General features: G+C 34.3%; 1 protein-coding gene across 2 annotated transcripts in view; it reads left to right on the top strand.

Moving 5' to 3' along the window:
- Positions 1 to 17,769, top strand: part of DCC (DCC netrin 1 receptor) — a 1,110,025-nt gene that overhangs the window by 941,101 nt on the left and 151,155 nt on the right. For both annotated transcript variants that reach the window (XM_032882476.1, XM_032882475.1), the window contains exon 15: positions 10,125 to 10,319. In XM_032882476.1, coding sequence (XP_032738367.1) covers positions 10,125 to 10,319 — 195 coding nt within the window. The remainder of the gene's footprint in view (positions 1 to 10,124; positions 10,320 to 17,769) is intronic.

Here is a 17,769-nt window from a genome sequence, read left to right as displayed (position 1 = left end):
TAATAACTAGGTTTGAATTCTGCTCCACTCACTGTATTATCGTGCACAAGTAATTTAAATTCCTTAATAGCTATTTTTCTCATCTGTAAATAGGGTATAACAACAGTATCCATCTCAACAGATCTGTATGAGAATTAACTGTGATAACGGCAAGAAAGTACTCAGGAATGTGTCTGATACTTATTAAGCACTCAACAAATGTTTATTGTTGCTGCTGGTTTTCATAGATTAGATCTCAGTGGTATGAAATACTAATACCACTTGTCCTGTTATGAAGCCTCTTCTTGTTCATATTGATAAAACTCTAATGTCTGCATTAGGGGAATAGGTATGTTCTCTTCTGATATAAAAGCAAGGCAAACCTTCAGGGTGTCTTAAAAGCCCACCATTTAATTAAAGGGGCATTGTCATACAATTATATCAATATATGCAGGAAGGCATTTTGTAAAATTAAGCAGTCATTATCAATTTTTTAAAAACTCATGTTAATATCGAATATAAGGAAACTCTTGAAACGTTACTGTTTTGTAAAAACTAAAAGCAAGCATTCTGCTAAATAATAAAATACTAAATACATTGTCTTTAAGACCCAAACAAACAAGGGATGTTTCCTACTATTTCTGTTATTTGACAAAGTGTAGAGATTTTGGTGAGAAAAACATACACACACACACACACACACACACACACACAACTTAAAAACCTGTAACATTTATTACAAAATGAAATGTTATTTTTATAAACAGTGTGATAGCATATCTGGAAATTCTAAGATATAGCTATAGTATGATACAGCTATATTCCAAGATATAGCTGTATCAAACTGACAATAATTAGTTCAAACATTAAAAAGAAAAGAAATGCATTTATATGGCAACCTAAAGTATAATATCAAAGACTAAATTTAACAAACTGAATAAAAATTTTTATGAAGAAAATAAATTTGTTAAAAGATACAAAATAAGACATGAATAAATAGAAATATATTTTTGATGCAAAATGTTACCATTATATAAATACTAGTTATTCCCAAATTAATGATTAATATACTTCCAACCAGAATGAAGGTCATATGTAAGAATAAATGTAAAAGAATTCCGAGAAAATTTGAAAAGTAGAATAAACATTAACATTTACAATAAAGCCTGATTTAAAATCAATACAATACTGTCTGGCATAGAATTAGACAAGTTAGATCAGTGTAACAGAATATATAGGACAGAAGTATTTCTTATTATATTTGAGAAATAAACTTTAAAATGAAGTTGGCATCTCAACCAGCAGATAATTCAATAAATGGTGTTGAGACTATTCCCAGTACTTCTGGTAGAACATAAAGTTTTCCTTCTCCTACATCAAACTAGTTGACAGTGGTTGATACTAATGATGGAACTGAAAACAAAAGAGAGCAAAGTTATCACTTCTTATATAAATCAAAAGTAGAGAGGCCAAGGATAGTTTTATTTTTTTATTTTTTTTTTAAGATTTTATTTGTTTATTTGACAGAGAGAGATCACAAGTAGGCAGAGAGGCAGGCAGAGAGAGAGGAGGAAGCAGGCTCCCTGCGGAGCAGAGAGCCCGATGTGGGGCTCGATCCCAGAACCCTGGGATCATGACCTGAGCTGAAAGCAGAGGCTTTAACCCACTGAGCCACCCAGGTGCCCCCCAAGGATAGTTTTAAAGAGTTTTTTTGTTTTGTTTTTTATTTTGGTATCTTCAAGTATAATAAAGATGGAGGGCTCAAACACCCATCATTTTGTGCAACTGGAAGATGTGAGATGAGATGATCTCTCAAGGTATCATTCCTACTATAAAAGATTGTGTTCTCCCTCCTGTGTTCTTCACATTGGGAGTGGTACCCATATCCACCAGTCATCCAAGTCAGCAGATTCCCTGTCCTCAACTACTCCATTACCGACCGTTCCCTATCCATATATCCAAAACCTGTCATTTCTACTTCCCTAACACACCTAGACTCCACCCCCTTCTCTCCACTCCCATCATTCTACTTTATGTCACGCTGTGATCCTTCGTCACCTGAAAATAGCCTCCCCCTGGTCTTCTGACACAAGTTAGGGTGTCTCTCTAGACTCCGTCATGCTGCCAGTCTGATTTTTCATCAACAGATCTGATGATGTCATTTCTCTATTCAAATTCTTCCTGATGTGGTCCCACCCTTAGCCTCAAGTCAGACATTCCATCACATCTTTGCATATGTATGCATCTCTCCAGATGCACTCCATCATATCTCATACTTTCACACTTAATGTTTCCTTTGCCAGAGTTCCTTTCACATGATTTCACATCTATTTGTCCTTCAAAACCCACTGGATGTTTTACTTCTAGGAAGATTTTCCTATCTGAATTAGATGTCTTTCCTCTAAGCCTGCTCTTTTGGGCATGTCATGAGCATTGACCGCACTCTTCTCAGCAGAATAGAAGCAAAGATCAAGCTTTATTTGATTTGAGATTCTCAGTGCTTGACATGGTGTCTTAGGCCACATGGTAGATGCTCAATTAATATTGAATAAATGGGTCAATATTTAAGCATTCATAGCCAGGTATTAGTAATGTTAAACTCATACAATTTATATAGTTTGATTCTATATTGATGTCCATTCTTACAGTCAAAAAACAATTTCAGATAAATGAGAGCTAGAAACATCCTTCGTTCTATTTGGTATATTTTTATTTAAATGTAAAAAATGCATTACCTTTTTCTCAAGTAGAATGTTAAAATGAAAACTCAAGTTTTCTAGAGAGCAGCTTGGCATAAGATTTTAGAGATACTAAGGTTCTTGTTTGTTTGTTTTTAGAGTAAATTAGTCTACAGTTTTGAGAGATTATGGTTTTAATCCAGTTAGAGGAAAATGAGCCTGAAAAAATCATGGAAATACAACCTTTGGCAAGGACTGAGAATTTACTCCCCATGCCCTGTTAAAGAATAGGATTTATTATTTGAATGGCTCCAAATCTGGAGATGACTCAGTATGAGGGAGTTGATGAAAGTCATGATGGTAGGAAGACATAAGATTATAATGAGATTCTTGGGGTGCCTGGGTGGCTCGGTGGGTTAAAGCCTCTGCCTTAGGCTCAGGTCGTAATCCCAGGGTCCTGGGATTGAGCCCCACATCGGGCTCTCTGCTCAGCAGGGAGCCTGCCTCCCCCTCTCTCTCTGCCTGTCTCTCTGCCTACCTGTGATCTCTGTGTGTCAAATAAATAAATAAAATCTTAAAAAAAAAGATTATAATAAGATTCTATGATTTTTGAAGTTGGTGTCCCTGAACTCTAAATTAAGATAATAAATCTCCCAGATATTCATAGGCTCTGATCCCATAGTGCTTTTAGAAAGCCACATCAAAGGTGTCACCTCTAACTACCAAGCTTGGGTTTTCTCACTCAAGAACTTAGGAGTTTGTAAATAAAATTGAACTTCATTGTGTTTTTTTCCTGTATTCTGTTTGACATGCCAACCTCCTCCCTAGACAGGCATCTTAACTTTCTGTTGGTATTTTTCACATCAAGAACTCAACAGATGGAGGCCATTTTTCCCAACATTGGTAGAAAAAAGAACAGTTTGAGGTGGATGGAACTGTTTTGTCCCACAACAGGAGTGGTGGATGCATGACTCTGCTTGTATACCACTGAGTGAATTCGCTGTATATAAATTTTAAAAATAAAAATTTAAAGTTAATACTGAAAAGATGGTAGGAGTAAAGCATAAATAAATAAATAATATAAATATATGTAAATAATAACATATATTTTATATATTTTATGTTTATATATAAAATATTTTATATTTTATGTTTACCTATAAAATATTTTATATATATCTTTAGACATAATGTTTTATATATGAAATATGTATAGATTTTAAATTTTATATTTATATATAAATATTCCATATTATATATATTATATATAAATATTCTATATTATATATATTATATATAAATATATATAATAAATAAATAAAGCAAAATAAAAATATATAGTTCAGTGGTAAATAGAAGTGATTGTTCACCATAATGACTAAACAAATATTACTCAAAGTTTACAGACATTAGTGGCTTAAGGAAGCTGATGTACTTTTTGTGAGAATAGACCCTACCAACAGAAATGAATGTATTCGTATGTATCCGAATACTCTGGAAAGATAGAATATGGTTCTATCAATTGCCTTATGTAATTCTCTGTAAAGAAATATAGGCTATTAGGGACTGGAACAAAACTAGCAAAATGACCCATAAAATGCAGCACTCTAAATTGAAAACAGATATGTGAGTATTTGTCAAAAGTACCAGCTGCCTGACGCCGTGTGGCAGAGCTGTCCACAGCAGAAGGTATGCGGCAGCAATCACTTTCATTAGCAGGAGCCAGCAGACACAAATCTTTCTGGTCACTAGGAGAAAACAACTTTAATAACTGTATTTTCATCTTGTTTCATTTCTCTGTTATTTCCTTTTTTCTTAAAATTCTTATTTTGAGAGAGCTATATAAAATTTTGGTAATGTTATAGTTAATGACAGTCGTATGTGATAACAGTTATATTATACCTTATAAGAAGTGTAGACATTGTTCACATATTTTGGAGCACTTTGTGCCAGGAACTGTTTCAGGTACAGGAGTTACAGAGAATTTATGGAAGGAGATGAGGCAAAGAATAATGAGATAATCAAATTAAATAGGAAGCAAAATTAATGGCAATAAATCCTAAGGGGGGTGGATAAGACGGGTGATTATTAGATTAGAGATTAGGGAAAGATTGCAATTTTAATTATGGTAGCCAGGAAGGCTGAAGTTGGAAATTAAATGACAGAAACCGGAAGAAGATAAAGGAGGAAGGCATATCTGAGTGAAAGCTTTCCAGGAAGAGGGTACAGCAAATACACATGCCCTGAGGCCAAAGCCTACGGGCCTGTTTGAGGAACAGCAAAGTGTCCAGTTCATAGTAGATGGCTGGGATAAGATGAGCAAAGGGGAAAGTGGTTGGAGATGAAGATAGAGAGTTAAGGGGGCATGGGGTAGGTCATACATGAACTTTTAGGTCATGGTAAAGATCTTGACCTTACAGTGTCTATGGAAAGGCCTAAAGGAGTTTGGAGTGGTGTTATTTATTTGACATTATCTTATTTGTATTTTATTTGCATTCATACTCATATTATGTCTATATTCATACACATTTATTCTCAACACCATCTGTTATGTCGATGGCTTTCACACCTGTATAACTGACCATGGACTTTCACTAAAACCCCAGACTTACATACCCACGCACGTCCCTGAGATCTCCACAGATATGACAAATAGGCATCACAAATTTAACATGACCCAAGAAATTTCTTGTTTTTCTTCATCTCAGTCGGTCATACCCAGTTGCCCAAGCCAAAGATCTGTGAGTCTTCATTGAGTCTCTTCTTTTCCACACCATTCACATCCAGTTTATACCTCTGTTGATTACACCTCCCAAATGTCCCAAATATGCACACTACATTTCCACAATGGTTACCCAGACAAGTATAAAAACATATTTAGGGTTTCCTAATTTTTCAAAATTGTTTTAAAATGCACATAACATAAAAGTAACCATCTTAACTAGTTTTAAGTATACAGTTCAGTGTCTTTAAGTACATTCACCCTGTTGTGTGACCATCATCAAAACCACTCTCTTCCAAAACATTTTCTTGTCTTGCAAAACTGAAACTCTGTTCCCATTAAACAATAACTCCCTACTCCACCTTCCTCTCAACCTCTAGCAATCACCATTCTACTTTCTGGTGCTATGAATTTGACTACTCTGGGTATCTCAAGTGGAATCACACAATTTTAGTCCTTTTGTGTCCGGCTTATTTCACTTACCATAATGTCCTGAAGGCTCACCCATGTTATAGCATGTATCAGAGTTTCCTTCTTTTAAAAGCTTAAAATTATCCCATTGTATGTATATACCCCAACTTGTTTATCCATTCATCTGCTGATGGATATCTAAGTCTCACCTACTTTTTGGTTATTGTGAAAAACTGTGCTATGAATACAGGTGTACAGCTATTTCTTTGAGTTCCTGCTTTCAATTCTTTGAGGAATATACCCAGAGTGGAATTATTGGATCTATGGTAATTCTATTTTTTTAACTTCCATTCTGTTTTTCATAGCATTTGTGTCATTTTACATTCCCACTGGGTAACTTTCTTTTTATCTTCTTCATTTTCCTTCTTAGTCCAGGCACAATGACCTTCTTTGATTTCTCCAAATACCAGGTTCATTCTTGCTGTAGGGCCTTAGTAGTAGTTATTCCCTCTTCTTGTAAAACTTTCCAGCCTGCTGTTTGCTCGACTGGCTCTTTCTGATCATTCACCTTGGACTCTACTGGGAATACCTTCCTTGAGTCAGTTACTATTCCATCATCGTAATATTTACAAGATCTCCCAATTTCCTTGTGTGTTTATTCTTATTTTGCTCATCTTATCTCCAAAAAAACCTATATACCCAGTACCTAGGACTATGACTGGCACATAGGGGATGTATAATAATTGTTGAAGCATCATGGGGATTAATATGATAAATTTCTTATGTGCTATTTGTGAACACTACTCATTAGTGAAAATTACAATCGTCACTCAAAAAATAATAACTGTTCTGTAGGAACAAATTAAACCAAGATAGAATCCATAATTCTATAGTGTAATCAAGAATGGCAGTTGACCTAGTTATTGTGATAATTCAGATTTCAGTAGAAATTTGGGGCTCATTAATTTGGATATTTCAGGCAAAATGTGTTCTTTGGTTTCAAATTATTTCAATAATTACCGTAATACTTCTCTATGCTTTATGTACTCAATTATTGTCCTAGAGGTACTGGTAAAATCTTTCATGTACTTCTGAGTAGCGAATTTCAGTTTCAGTCTTAAAACATGTCACCTACTTTCACGGCAAATTTTCTAAATTGATGTTTTATAGTTCATTCTAGTAGTAACCATTTTCCTAACCCATAAGGTCATCTGTGTTAGAGAAAACTGACTCAGGTCACATAAAAGGTAAATGTCATTTCTTTCTTTACATTAAGAAGTGAGTAGGTGGTTACAAACTGGCTATTCTAGATTATGAACTATCTCCTAACACAGTTATTTTTATGATGATGCTATATATTATGAATGACTTAGGTGTACTATGTACTACTACCTTGATGAACACACTCTCTTATGGCCGTATAATCCTAAAGGGTGGTAAAAGCCCATTAAATATTTAGATGGGAAGGCAGCATATATTCTTATGTATAGACACCCTTATTTTTATCGTGTTAAAGTTGTATTGAGGTTTGGATCTATGATTGAAACTACATTTATGCAGAAAAAAAAGATGATTATTGTGTACCAAGAGTCCCTCTTCTTCCAGAGCATTTGTGCATTCATTACCCTGGTCCCTTTATAAAACTCCAGTGGATGTAATTCTGTGGATACTGACCTAACTAACTCATAGGGGAGCTACTCTATGGCTTACAGAAACATGGAGAGGTGATTGTTTTGAAAACATTTTATATATTTTTCCTTTTATTCTAAAAGATATTAAAAATTGTCATTAAAATCATAGGTTTTCATATTGTTTTTAAAAAGTCATAGCATTTAGTTCATTTTCTAAATACAAGATTAGGCAGATTTTCTTGTTGTTTTCAGTAATTATTGCAAAAGCTTCAAAAGTGTTCAACAGAATTCACTGTAGAGCCCATTACATTTCAAGGACACTGGAGAACCTCTGGGGCAATTGAGTTGAAAATTATTAATCCATTCCTTTTATCTCTTTTATTACTTCTCCTTAGGGTTTATAGTGGAAAATCCTTCACAAACATTGTTTTTCTGTTGTTAAGATTTATACCCCCATTTTGAGGTAATTTTTTAATGACACCTTTGCATATTATGTCACAGGCTTCTTCTTTTTTTTTTTTTTAAGATTTTATTTATTTGTTTGATAGACAGAGATCACAAGTAGGCAGAGAGGCAGGCAGAGAGAGGGGAGGAGGAGAAGCGGGCTCCCTGCCAAGCAGAGAGCCCGATGCGGGGCTCGATCCCAGGACTCTGGGATCATGACTCAAGCGGAAGGCAGAGGCTTTAATCCACTGAGAAACCCAGGCGCCCCCACAGGCTTCTTTAGGGCAGACAAAATCTTGTCCCTTTTCATTCACAAATGGGCATCTTCAGGGAAAAAAAAAAAAAAACTTTAGAAAATACTGTTGGTATAGCGTCTTTAGAAGGTAGCATCTTTTGAAAAGCTGTTAGTATGGGACCTACTTTAAAAACTCTAATAAAAAACAGGCTTCCATATATCACTTAAGCATGTGTGTTGAAGGTGGCTAAAGTTGGTAGTAGACATTATATCACCTTTTGCTATTATATCAAGGAAAAATGTATTTTAATATTACCTTTAATCATCAAACTCTTTTGCTTCATCTGACATATGTTACCTTTAGAGATTTTCAGTTAAGAAAGAAATAATGAACACAAGCAGTTTGAATAAAGTTCATATCACTGATATTTTTGAGTACCCATTAATTTCCAGGTATTGGGCTGAGCACTTAATGGATGACTGAAGTTTAGATGGGCACATTATTTCTTAAATTTCTTCCCAGAATACTTCTATGATTTTCAAAAAATAGGGTATGTGTACCTGTATTAATCCTATCAAAATGTGTATCATAGTATATTATAACTGCCTCTTTACTTGTCTTTCCCATTAAACTATAAACTCCAAAGGTGGATGTTTTCTGTCTGCCATATTGACTCTGTCCTATACCCTGATCATCATGGGTACTTTGCCCCAGTCCCCAACATAGTAGGTGTTCTATAAATATTTATTAAGTGAATGATAATTGTTCAGAAAATGCATCATTTCTTTAGGGGTGGGATCGGAGAGAAGAAGGATGATATAAAGGCCAGAATTCCAATTTATTAATTTTCAACACACCATCTCCTTAGAAGAAAACTTAGTATGTACATTTACTCCCTAACAACTAACATCAGTTGGTGCTACTCATAATGAGAGCACTTTTACTCATTATCTCATTAAATCTTTTTGGCATCCTGTGAGACCATTGCTATCTTTAGCCTCATTCTACACATGAGGAAATGGAGATAGGATGAATAAGGTCTTAAGGTTTCTCTGAGATGATGAGTGTACAGTACAAATTGGAACTCTTACTTCCAGAGCCCAGGCTTTGAAGCAATCAATATTTGGAATGCCAATTTAATTAGAAGGTAATCTCGGAGATCACAAATAACTTCACGAGGGTGCACAGCTAGTAAATGACAGAGTCTGGTTTGAAACCAAATTTGCACACTCCAAAGTCTGTGTGGCTGCAATCCCAGACACTGTCTCCTTTTCTTTAACAATGAGTGTGCTTTTCAGAGATACACTAAATTATGGGTCAAGCGCCATCCTAATTACGCTGAACAAATCATGGCCCTAAACTGTTTCTCCTGGCAATTTCTTCAGAAAAGACTGCTCTATTTTTGTTTTTTAGTTAAATCAAAGTAAATAAACCTTGGGCAAGACAATTTTGACATTTCATTTCCCTCTCTATTATTCTCTTTCTCTTTGATTTCATTCAGTATTGATGAGACCTAAGAAGAGTTATATGGGGGTAGGGGGAACAGCCCAAAAGAAAAAAAAAAAATAGGATAAAGGTGCATGATGCTGCATGTCTCTGGACAGAACTCACGGCCTTCTGTGCTTAAGAAACTGTGAAAGTCGAGGGGCGCCTGGGTGGCTCAGAGGATTAAGCCTCTGTCTTTGGCTCTGGTCATGATCTCAGGGACCTGGGATCGAACCCTGCGTCAGGCTCTCTGCTCAGCAGGGAGCCTGCTTCCCCCTCTCTCTGCCTACTTGTGATCTCTCTCTCTGTCAAATGAATGGATAAAATCCTAAAAAAAAAAAAAAAAAATGAAACTGTGAAAGTTGAATGAAACATGGAAAATATATCACGTGTCGACACAAAGAGGAACTTGGGCAGTAAGTGATGAACCATTTGAGGGTCTATGGAATACAATATTAAGTCTTGCTTAAATGGGAAGTCTTACCATACTATATGTTCTAGGATGAGACAGACTAATAATGCTTCCTTTGAACTTTAGAGTCTCAAGTCCCTGACCAACCAAGCTCTCTTCATGTGAGGCCCCAGACCAACTGCATCATCATGAGTTGGACTCCTCCCTTGAACCCAAACATCGTGGTGCGAGGTTACATCATTGGCTATGGTGTTGGGAGCCCTTATGCTGAGACAGTGCGTGTGGATAGTAAACAACGATATTATTCCATCGAGAGATTAGGTGAGTTGCTGTGGGTTTTATTCTGTTAAGGGAAATAAATGATTTGTTTGAAATTATTTTCTTTCTTAGAATCTTGTTCTTTGGAGTTTTAATTTGTGGCACATAGTATTTCATAAGACAAGTCTCTTTTTCTGTCTTCTATCAATCTACACACACACACACACACACACACCTGTTTTTCCTCTCCGGATTTTGAATTGGGGAAACTTATCTAGAGACATTCACAATGACAGTGGGTACTCCACTGTGTACTTTTGCTTCTTATCATAGAATAAAAAAAGGGAATTATATTATTTTGTTCCTCATTGGTCAATGGAAACGTCTAATCTTAATTATTCTTATAAAAAGCAAGTCAACACATTTTTTCCATTTTTTCCTCACTAAGAAGATATTCTGTCAATTTTTCTTTAACACTAAATTATCTAGTCACCTTGCCTTCTTTTCCCTTAATACTTATAGGTTAAGTTTCTTGGCTATGGCATTATGACTATAAAACAAAAGGTGAAACAAGGAATTTCCAATCAAGCCTCTAAACTTAGTTTTCAGACTGCTCTCTGCATACATTCCAAGGCCTCTTATCATACTCAATGTCATTTTAATAAATACAATACTTGAATTATGACGTTTCTGAATTCATTGAAAACTTGTTTATTGAGAGAGGGCTAATGTGTAGTAAAAGAGTTCATATCCATTTTATATCTGATTTTCCATAATATCCTAAGAGATTATACCATTAAGAGAGAAATCAAAGAAACATATGTCATATATAGGGTGTCAAGAAGTTAAATTCTCATAAAGCACAAAGCAGGTTGATCCTACCTGTTGATTTAGCATGGTATTATTTGTAATGAAGTACGCTGACCTCGCTGGGAATACAACCGGATTGGTGGGAGTTGGGGGGAGGGGTGCTACTTATTTGTAATGTCTCTCAAAAACAGAACATTTTGATGAGAAACTTGATTTGAATTTGAATACCTTTTCGTGCAGTAGCAAGAAAAGATTTTCCCAGTGCAGGAGGAAAATTGCACTGACCCATTCTCTCTGTAATTGCCTCAAACACTAATAAAAGAAGTGCCTACTGAAAATCTCCACAATTCTAGTTAGCTTGGCATTTAGAAATAATATTCTTTCAGTCAGTCCCCGAGTTTGAATGTTAAGGCAATCACATAACATGTTTTATGGCCATCAAACCGATGTCAGGGGACTGTTATGTAGCCATTATTTAGCGGGCATCATCTATGACAGTTGATCTCATCGCCACTGAGCAGAGGGAGGTCCGTGTGGCCAGGCTTCCCTGCGAGGAGAGTGTGGTACAAACGCATAATGAAGTCATGAAAGAAAACCGCAATGCTTCACCAGGGCCTTTCAGTAAAGATGTTCTTTACTACAAGCGGTCTTTCAAGAAGTCTCCAACGCTTGTAAAGTTGAGGCTTTTGGAAGATTAACACTGGCAAATCTTTCCAAAATCTTAACAAGAAAACAAGAGATTTTCCTTTGTAAGATATATTTAAAGAGCTAGGAAGACTGTTACAAACAAAATGGATATGAACCTATCTCTATGATAGATCATGTGTGTATTACACTTTAAAACTTATCTGGAAAGAGATTTACACACATACATTTGCATACACACACGCATACACCCATATGTATATGTACACAAGAATTTAAGTTCTACCAGCTCACATTCTCCTAACATAGTCCCATGCCTTAATATAAAATATTGAAATATAATAGTGTTTTATTATTATTGTTCAAGTATCTGCAGAGTTACACAAAGAAACTAGTATTTTTTCAACATGTGTTTTGCTATTTACCCAAGGTGTATCTTAAACATATTTTAATATATATTAAATAGGAACAGTTTTATATATGCATGTAGAAATATATAAAATGTCTAGACAATTTTGTATTTCTAAGGCTTTAAAAATTATATTTTAAATACCTTTCAAAAAGATACTGTGAAACTGGTATGCTTACTTCAATGTTTAATAGAATAAATGAAACAATTGGTGCTTTCTTTGCAAAGTTTGGATGTGGGCTTGAGTGAATCCTTTATCTTTTCAAAAGTTAGAATTTAAGATATGTCTAACAAACTTCAGCTAAGTCAGGGAATATAATATTTTCAGGACTGTATAACAGTTATACATTAAAAATGAATTAAGGAAAGTTATAATCTGTTAATGCGTAACATCAGCTATACCTTCAACTGTCATGGTTGTATTTTAGACTATAAAAAAGCTATTGTTTTATAATTGACCAATAAACTTCCTCTTCTCTTTGATGACCGACCAGAACTTTCAAGTAGCATTTTGTTTATCATGCATAATAATTGAATATTTAGATACCAAGCACTGTGACCTTCTTCAGGACTACAAAACAAAGCTTACCATGTGCAGACCTAGAGATTCATTAACCAATGAATTATACTGTTGTTTGTACTATATAGTACCAATAGTAGCAATGTTTGCAATTAATTTTTTGACATCATATGCCTCTTGGGTTAAAAGCCATAGGTGCCAGCTTTGATGTATACACACAGCATAGATCAACAATATCTGAATTTTGGAGATGTTGGCAAAATTAATCTGAAACCAAGTTCTTCTTTTAAAAACTCACAATGTATCTACCAATCTATTTATCTATCTATTTATCTATTTCTACATCTTTATGGAGGTATTTGTATGTGTATAAACTGTACACATTTAAAGTGTACAATTTGTTGAGTTTTTAAGAACTTTTTCATGGATAATTGACACATGATAAGCTCTGTTTTTCACATTTCTTCTTTAATATCTCTCTGTAATGTTTTATAATATTCAATATAGGAAGTCTTGAATGTTTTTGTTAGATTTAGTTCACACGTACATATGTGTGTGTGTTTATTAAATTTAGTCCCTTTTTGTGTGTGTGTGTGTGTGTGTGTGTGTGTATGAACTACTTTAAATGGGATTGTTCAAGTTTATTTTTCAGCTGTTGCTGCTAGTGTAGAATACCATTGTTTTTAAACATTAATCTTGTATCCTAGACCTGTTAAATTTACCTATTTGTGCTGCTAGTAGAATGCTCTAAGAATTTCCATGTAAACAAACAACCATATGTAAACAGGAACTCCTGCTTTTTATTTCTTTCTCTTGCCCTCTCTTGGTTAAGAACTCTAGTAAAATATTGAATAGAAGTGGGAAGCAGGCATTTTTGCCTTGTTCCTGGTCTTAGGAGAGGCATGAAATAGGATGTTAGGTATAGGTTCTTCATGTGTCTCTTATCAGATTGAGGAAGTTTTCTACTTTTTCTAGATTTCCTGGGAATTTTTATCATGAGTATCTGTTGAATTTTTATCATGAGTATCTGTTGAATTTTTGTGAAATAATTTTCTCCTTTCCTCCTTATTAGTATTTTTAATATAGTGAATTATATTGATTGATTTTTGAAGGGTAGCTAATTTTGAATTTTTCATATAGATCCTACATGGTCGTGATGTAGTACCCTTTCCTGGTATTGTTGGATTTGATTTGTTAATATTTATTAAGGATTTTTTTGTATCTGTATTCATGAGGTATATTTGTCTACAGTTTTCTTTCATGTTATGACTTTATCCAATTTTTTAATTAAATTAATTCTGGTCTCATAAAATCAGTTGGGCAGTTTGTTCTTCTGTCACTGAAAAAGTGTGTGTAAAATTTATATTATTTATTCCTAGAATAGTTGATAGAATTCATTAACAAAACCATCTGGATCTGAAATTTCCTTTTTAGGAAGGCTTTTGATAATCAATTTAAATTCTTTAACATATACACATCTTTTTTATATTTTATATTTTTTCTTATATTGATTTTAGTAAATTACAATTTTCATGACATTTGTATACTTCATTTTGTCCCATTTATTTGCATAGAATTGTTCATTCACAATGGTCTCTTTTTATCTGTGGTGATAACTGCTATTTCATTTCTGATATTGATCATCTACATCCTCTCTTTTTTGTGATCAGCCTGGGTAGGGGTTTACTAATTTTGTTGATCTTCAAAGTTTTAACAGTACTGATTATCTCTACTTTCTGTCTTGATTTTATTTCTTTCAAATCTGCTTTTACTTTGACTGTTTTCTTTCTTATACTTATGTTAGTCATACTTGCTCCCTGTTTTTAATTTCTTAAGGTAGAACCTCATGTTGTAGGTTTTTAAAGCTATTTGTGTTTTCTAAGCACCCCTTCCCTTGTTTCCCACAGATTTTGATATGTTGTCTATTCATTATCATTTAATTCAAAATATTTTCTAATTTTCCTTAATTTCTTTTTTCCCCATGAGTTATTAGGTGTGTTGATTACTTTTCAAATTTTGTTTTTCCTAGGCATCTTGTTATTGTTGATTTTAAATTTTATTTTATCATAAATGGAAAATATACTGACTTCAACATCTTTAAATTTATGGTGACCTATTCTCATTTTGTTAGATGACTACATGAACTTAAAAATCATGTGTAGTCTGCAGTTAGATACAGAGTTCTGTAAATATCCATTAGACCAAGGTCTTTGATGTCTCCCTTTAATTCTGTCAGTTTGTTTGCTTCTATTTATTTTGGGAGTCTGTTATTAAGCTGATACACATTTATAATTGTTATGTCTTCTTAATAAATCACCTCATTTAGCATTACAGAGGCCTCTCTCTATTTCTGGTAATACTCGTGGTCTTCAAGATGATTATATCTGTTATTAATATAGCTTAAAAATATATACTTCTAGCCTTCTTACACTTACTGTTTACATGATATACCTTTTTCCATCTGTTAGTTTTAGCCTATATCTTCATTTAAAAAAGATTTATTTCTTTCTTTGAGAGAGAGAGGTTGAAGGGAGAGGGAGAGAGAGAATCTCAAGCAGACTCCCTGGTGAGTACAAAAACGAACTTGGGGCTTTACTAGGAGCTGGATCTCAGGACCCTGAGATCACAACCTGAGCCAAAACCAAGAGCTGAATACTTAACTGACAGCGCTACCCAGATGCCCCAGCCTATGTCTTTATATTTAAAGTTTTTCTGTATCCTGTAGGCAGTTTATAGTTGAGTCTTGCCATTTTATGCCGCCTGAAAAATTCTCCCTTTTAATTGAAGTTTTAGGCCATTAGAATTTAATATACAATTTAATGTTAATGTACATGCATAAATGGTTGGAGTTAGGTCTATCATTTTACTTTTGTTTTCTGTTTCTCCAATCTCTTTTTCATTTACTCTTATGAACTCCTGAGCTCAGAGAACAAAAGGGATTATGTTTAAATGTCCAGACACAGTCATTGTTTTTCCAACTGAGATATTCCCACAAGGATTTTTGTTCTTCTCATCTAATCAGCCCATCTGAAACTATCTCATATCTTAAGGAGAACTGGTTAAAATCTTTCACCACCACCCATGTGGAAAGAAGGAAAGAAAGAAAAGAAAGAAAGAAAGAAAGAAAGAAAGAAAGAAAGAAAGAAAGAAAAGAGGGAGGAGGGGAGGAAGGAAGAAATGTGAGCAAGGGAAGGAAGAAGGAGGGAAGAAAATGGGTATTTCATTTGTGACTAAATTTGTTCAGCATCCAGTGGTATCAAATGTAGGTTTAAGTTCCGTCTTTAACAATGAATTATGTCATCTCACAGTAGCCTTTACATCCCCACACTGTGTGACTCTCAAAGTCTCAGTTTTCTCATTTGTGAAGCAGCATAGTATGCTACCTTACAAACTTTCTATGATATTCCACTTAGATAATAAAAGTAATGCCATTTTCAATACTTCAGAAAGAAACATTATAGAAATGTGAATAGGGCAAGTTCTATAACTATTTGGTATATCAGTGGTTTAGCAAATATAAAAAATCCAGTTCCATAAAGCTTTCACTTATGTGTTTTTATAAACTTTGAAGTTTATATCGTTCTGATTTATCCCCTATACCTAAATGTAGACTATATAAAATACAACTTAGAAAATAGGGATTCCAAGGTTTTAAAATTTCAATAATTCACCAACTGCATAACATTATATAAAACATATTTGTTTACTGAAATTAATATGAATCACAAATCTAAACAACACAGTGACATTCAATTCAGTGTGAAAGACAAAAATGTAAACTCCTGTTTTCAGCTGTAATAGAATGCTGATTTAAAAATCCTAAGTGGGAGAGTTAGATTCATTCAACCTGAGCACTGGTTGCTCAGAGAGGAGTGAGAGGGGAAGAGAAAAGTTCATTCCATGAGATCATTACTTCGAATATATCAGGAAGAATAGATTTTATCTTTTATGATTTTTTTCCCTGAAGTTAGTGTCATCTAAACCTATAGGCATTTTCTAGTAATCTTCAAGGGCAGACTTAGGGTGATTCATTAATAATACATATCATTCTATTTGTAACTCTTTTCTCACTTCTACTCCCTGAGATCCAAAGCAGATGCATTGTCTTATACCTGGTAAATTTTCTAAGGCTATTTAGAATCTATCATGAAAGATGAATACTATTATTGAAATAGAGCAGAAAGGATCTCATTGGAATAAATAAATGTATTCTCATGGAATGAATATATAAATATGTATATATATATTTATATGGATATATATAATTATATGGATATATATATATCATTAAAAATCTTCAATCTCCCCTCTTTGTTTTCCTTTTTATATAACTCTTCCACATTTTACCTTGTGTTTTACAACCTGAGTTATTATTTGTAAAATCAAATTGGTAATATAAATTGTAGGTCATTTAAATATAAAATGTAGGTCATTTATTCTACCAACATTAAATTCAACATTTGATCAAAAATTTTTTCTCTATCAGTGGCACCTGGGTGGTGCAGATAGTTGGGCATCTGACTCTTGGTTTGGGCTCAGGTGGTGATCTCAGGATCTTGAGATTAAGCCCAGATTTGGGGATCTGCAGTCAATGTGGAGTCTGTCTGGAACTCTGTCCCCCTTTCCCTCTACCTCTCTTCTCCCTGTTTTCTCTCTCTCTCTCCCAAGTAAATAAATAAATCTTTTTAAAAATTTTTCCCCCAACTTCTATATCTTTCTAGAAAATATTTTATTTTAGTCAGAACAATCTAGATTTCTCCTTAATTTTCCATGTCATTTAGTGATAACGGATGGCTGCTTAGTCCATTTCTTCCAAGTCCTTTACAAATACAAATTTATTTCTTCACCCCTCCATGATCTTAGTGTCAGATATCATCCCAATTTTATAAATGAGAGAAGATAGCAAGAAAACTGAAGTAAGAAAAGTCAAAGTTAATTTTTTTAAGATTTTTTTTAGTTTATTTATTTGACAGGCAGAGATCACAAGTAGGCAGAGAGGTAGGGAGAGAGAGGAGGTGGAAGCAGGCTCCCTGCTGAGCAGAGAGCCCAATGCCGGGCTCGATCCCAGGACACTGGAATCACGACCTGAGCCGAAGGCAGAGGCTTTAACCCACTGAGCCACCCAGATG

The sequence above is a fragment of the Lontra canadensis genome, unplaced genomic scaffold, assembly GCF_010015895.1.
Source record: "Lontra canadensis isolate GAN:19392208 unplaced genomic scaffold, GSC_riverotter_1.0 scaffold82, whole genome shotgun sequence".
Taxonomy (NCBI): domain Eukaryota; kingdom Metazoa; phylum Chordata; class Mammalia; order Carnivora; family Mustelidae; genus Lontra; species Lontra canadensis.
This window is presented reverse-complemented; position numbering and strand designations above follow the sequence as displayed.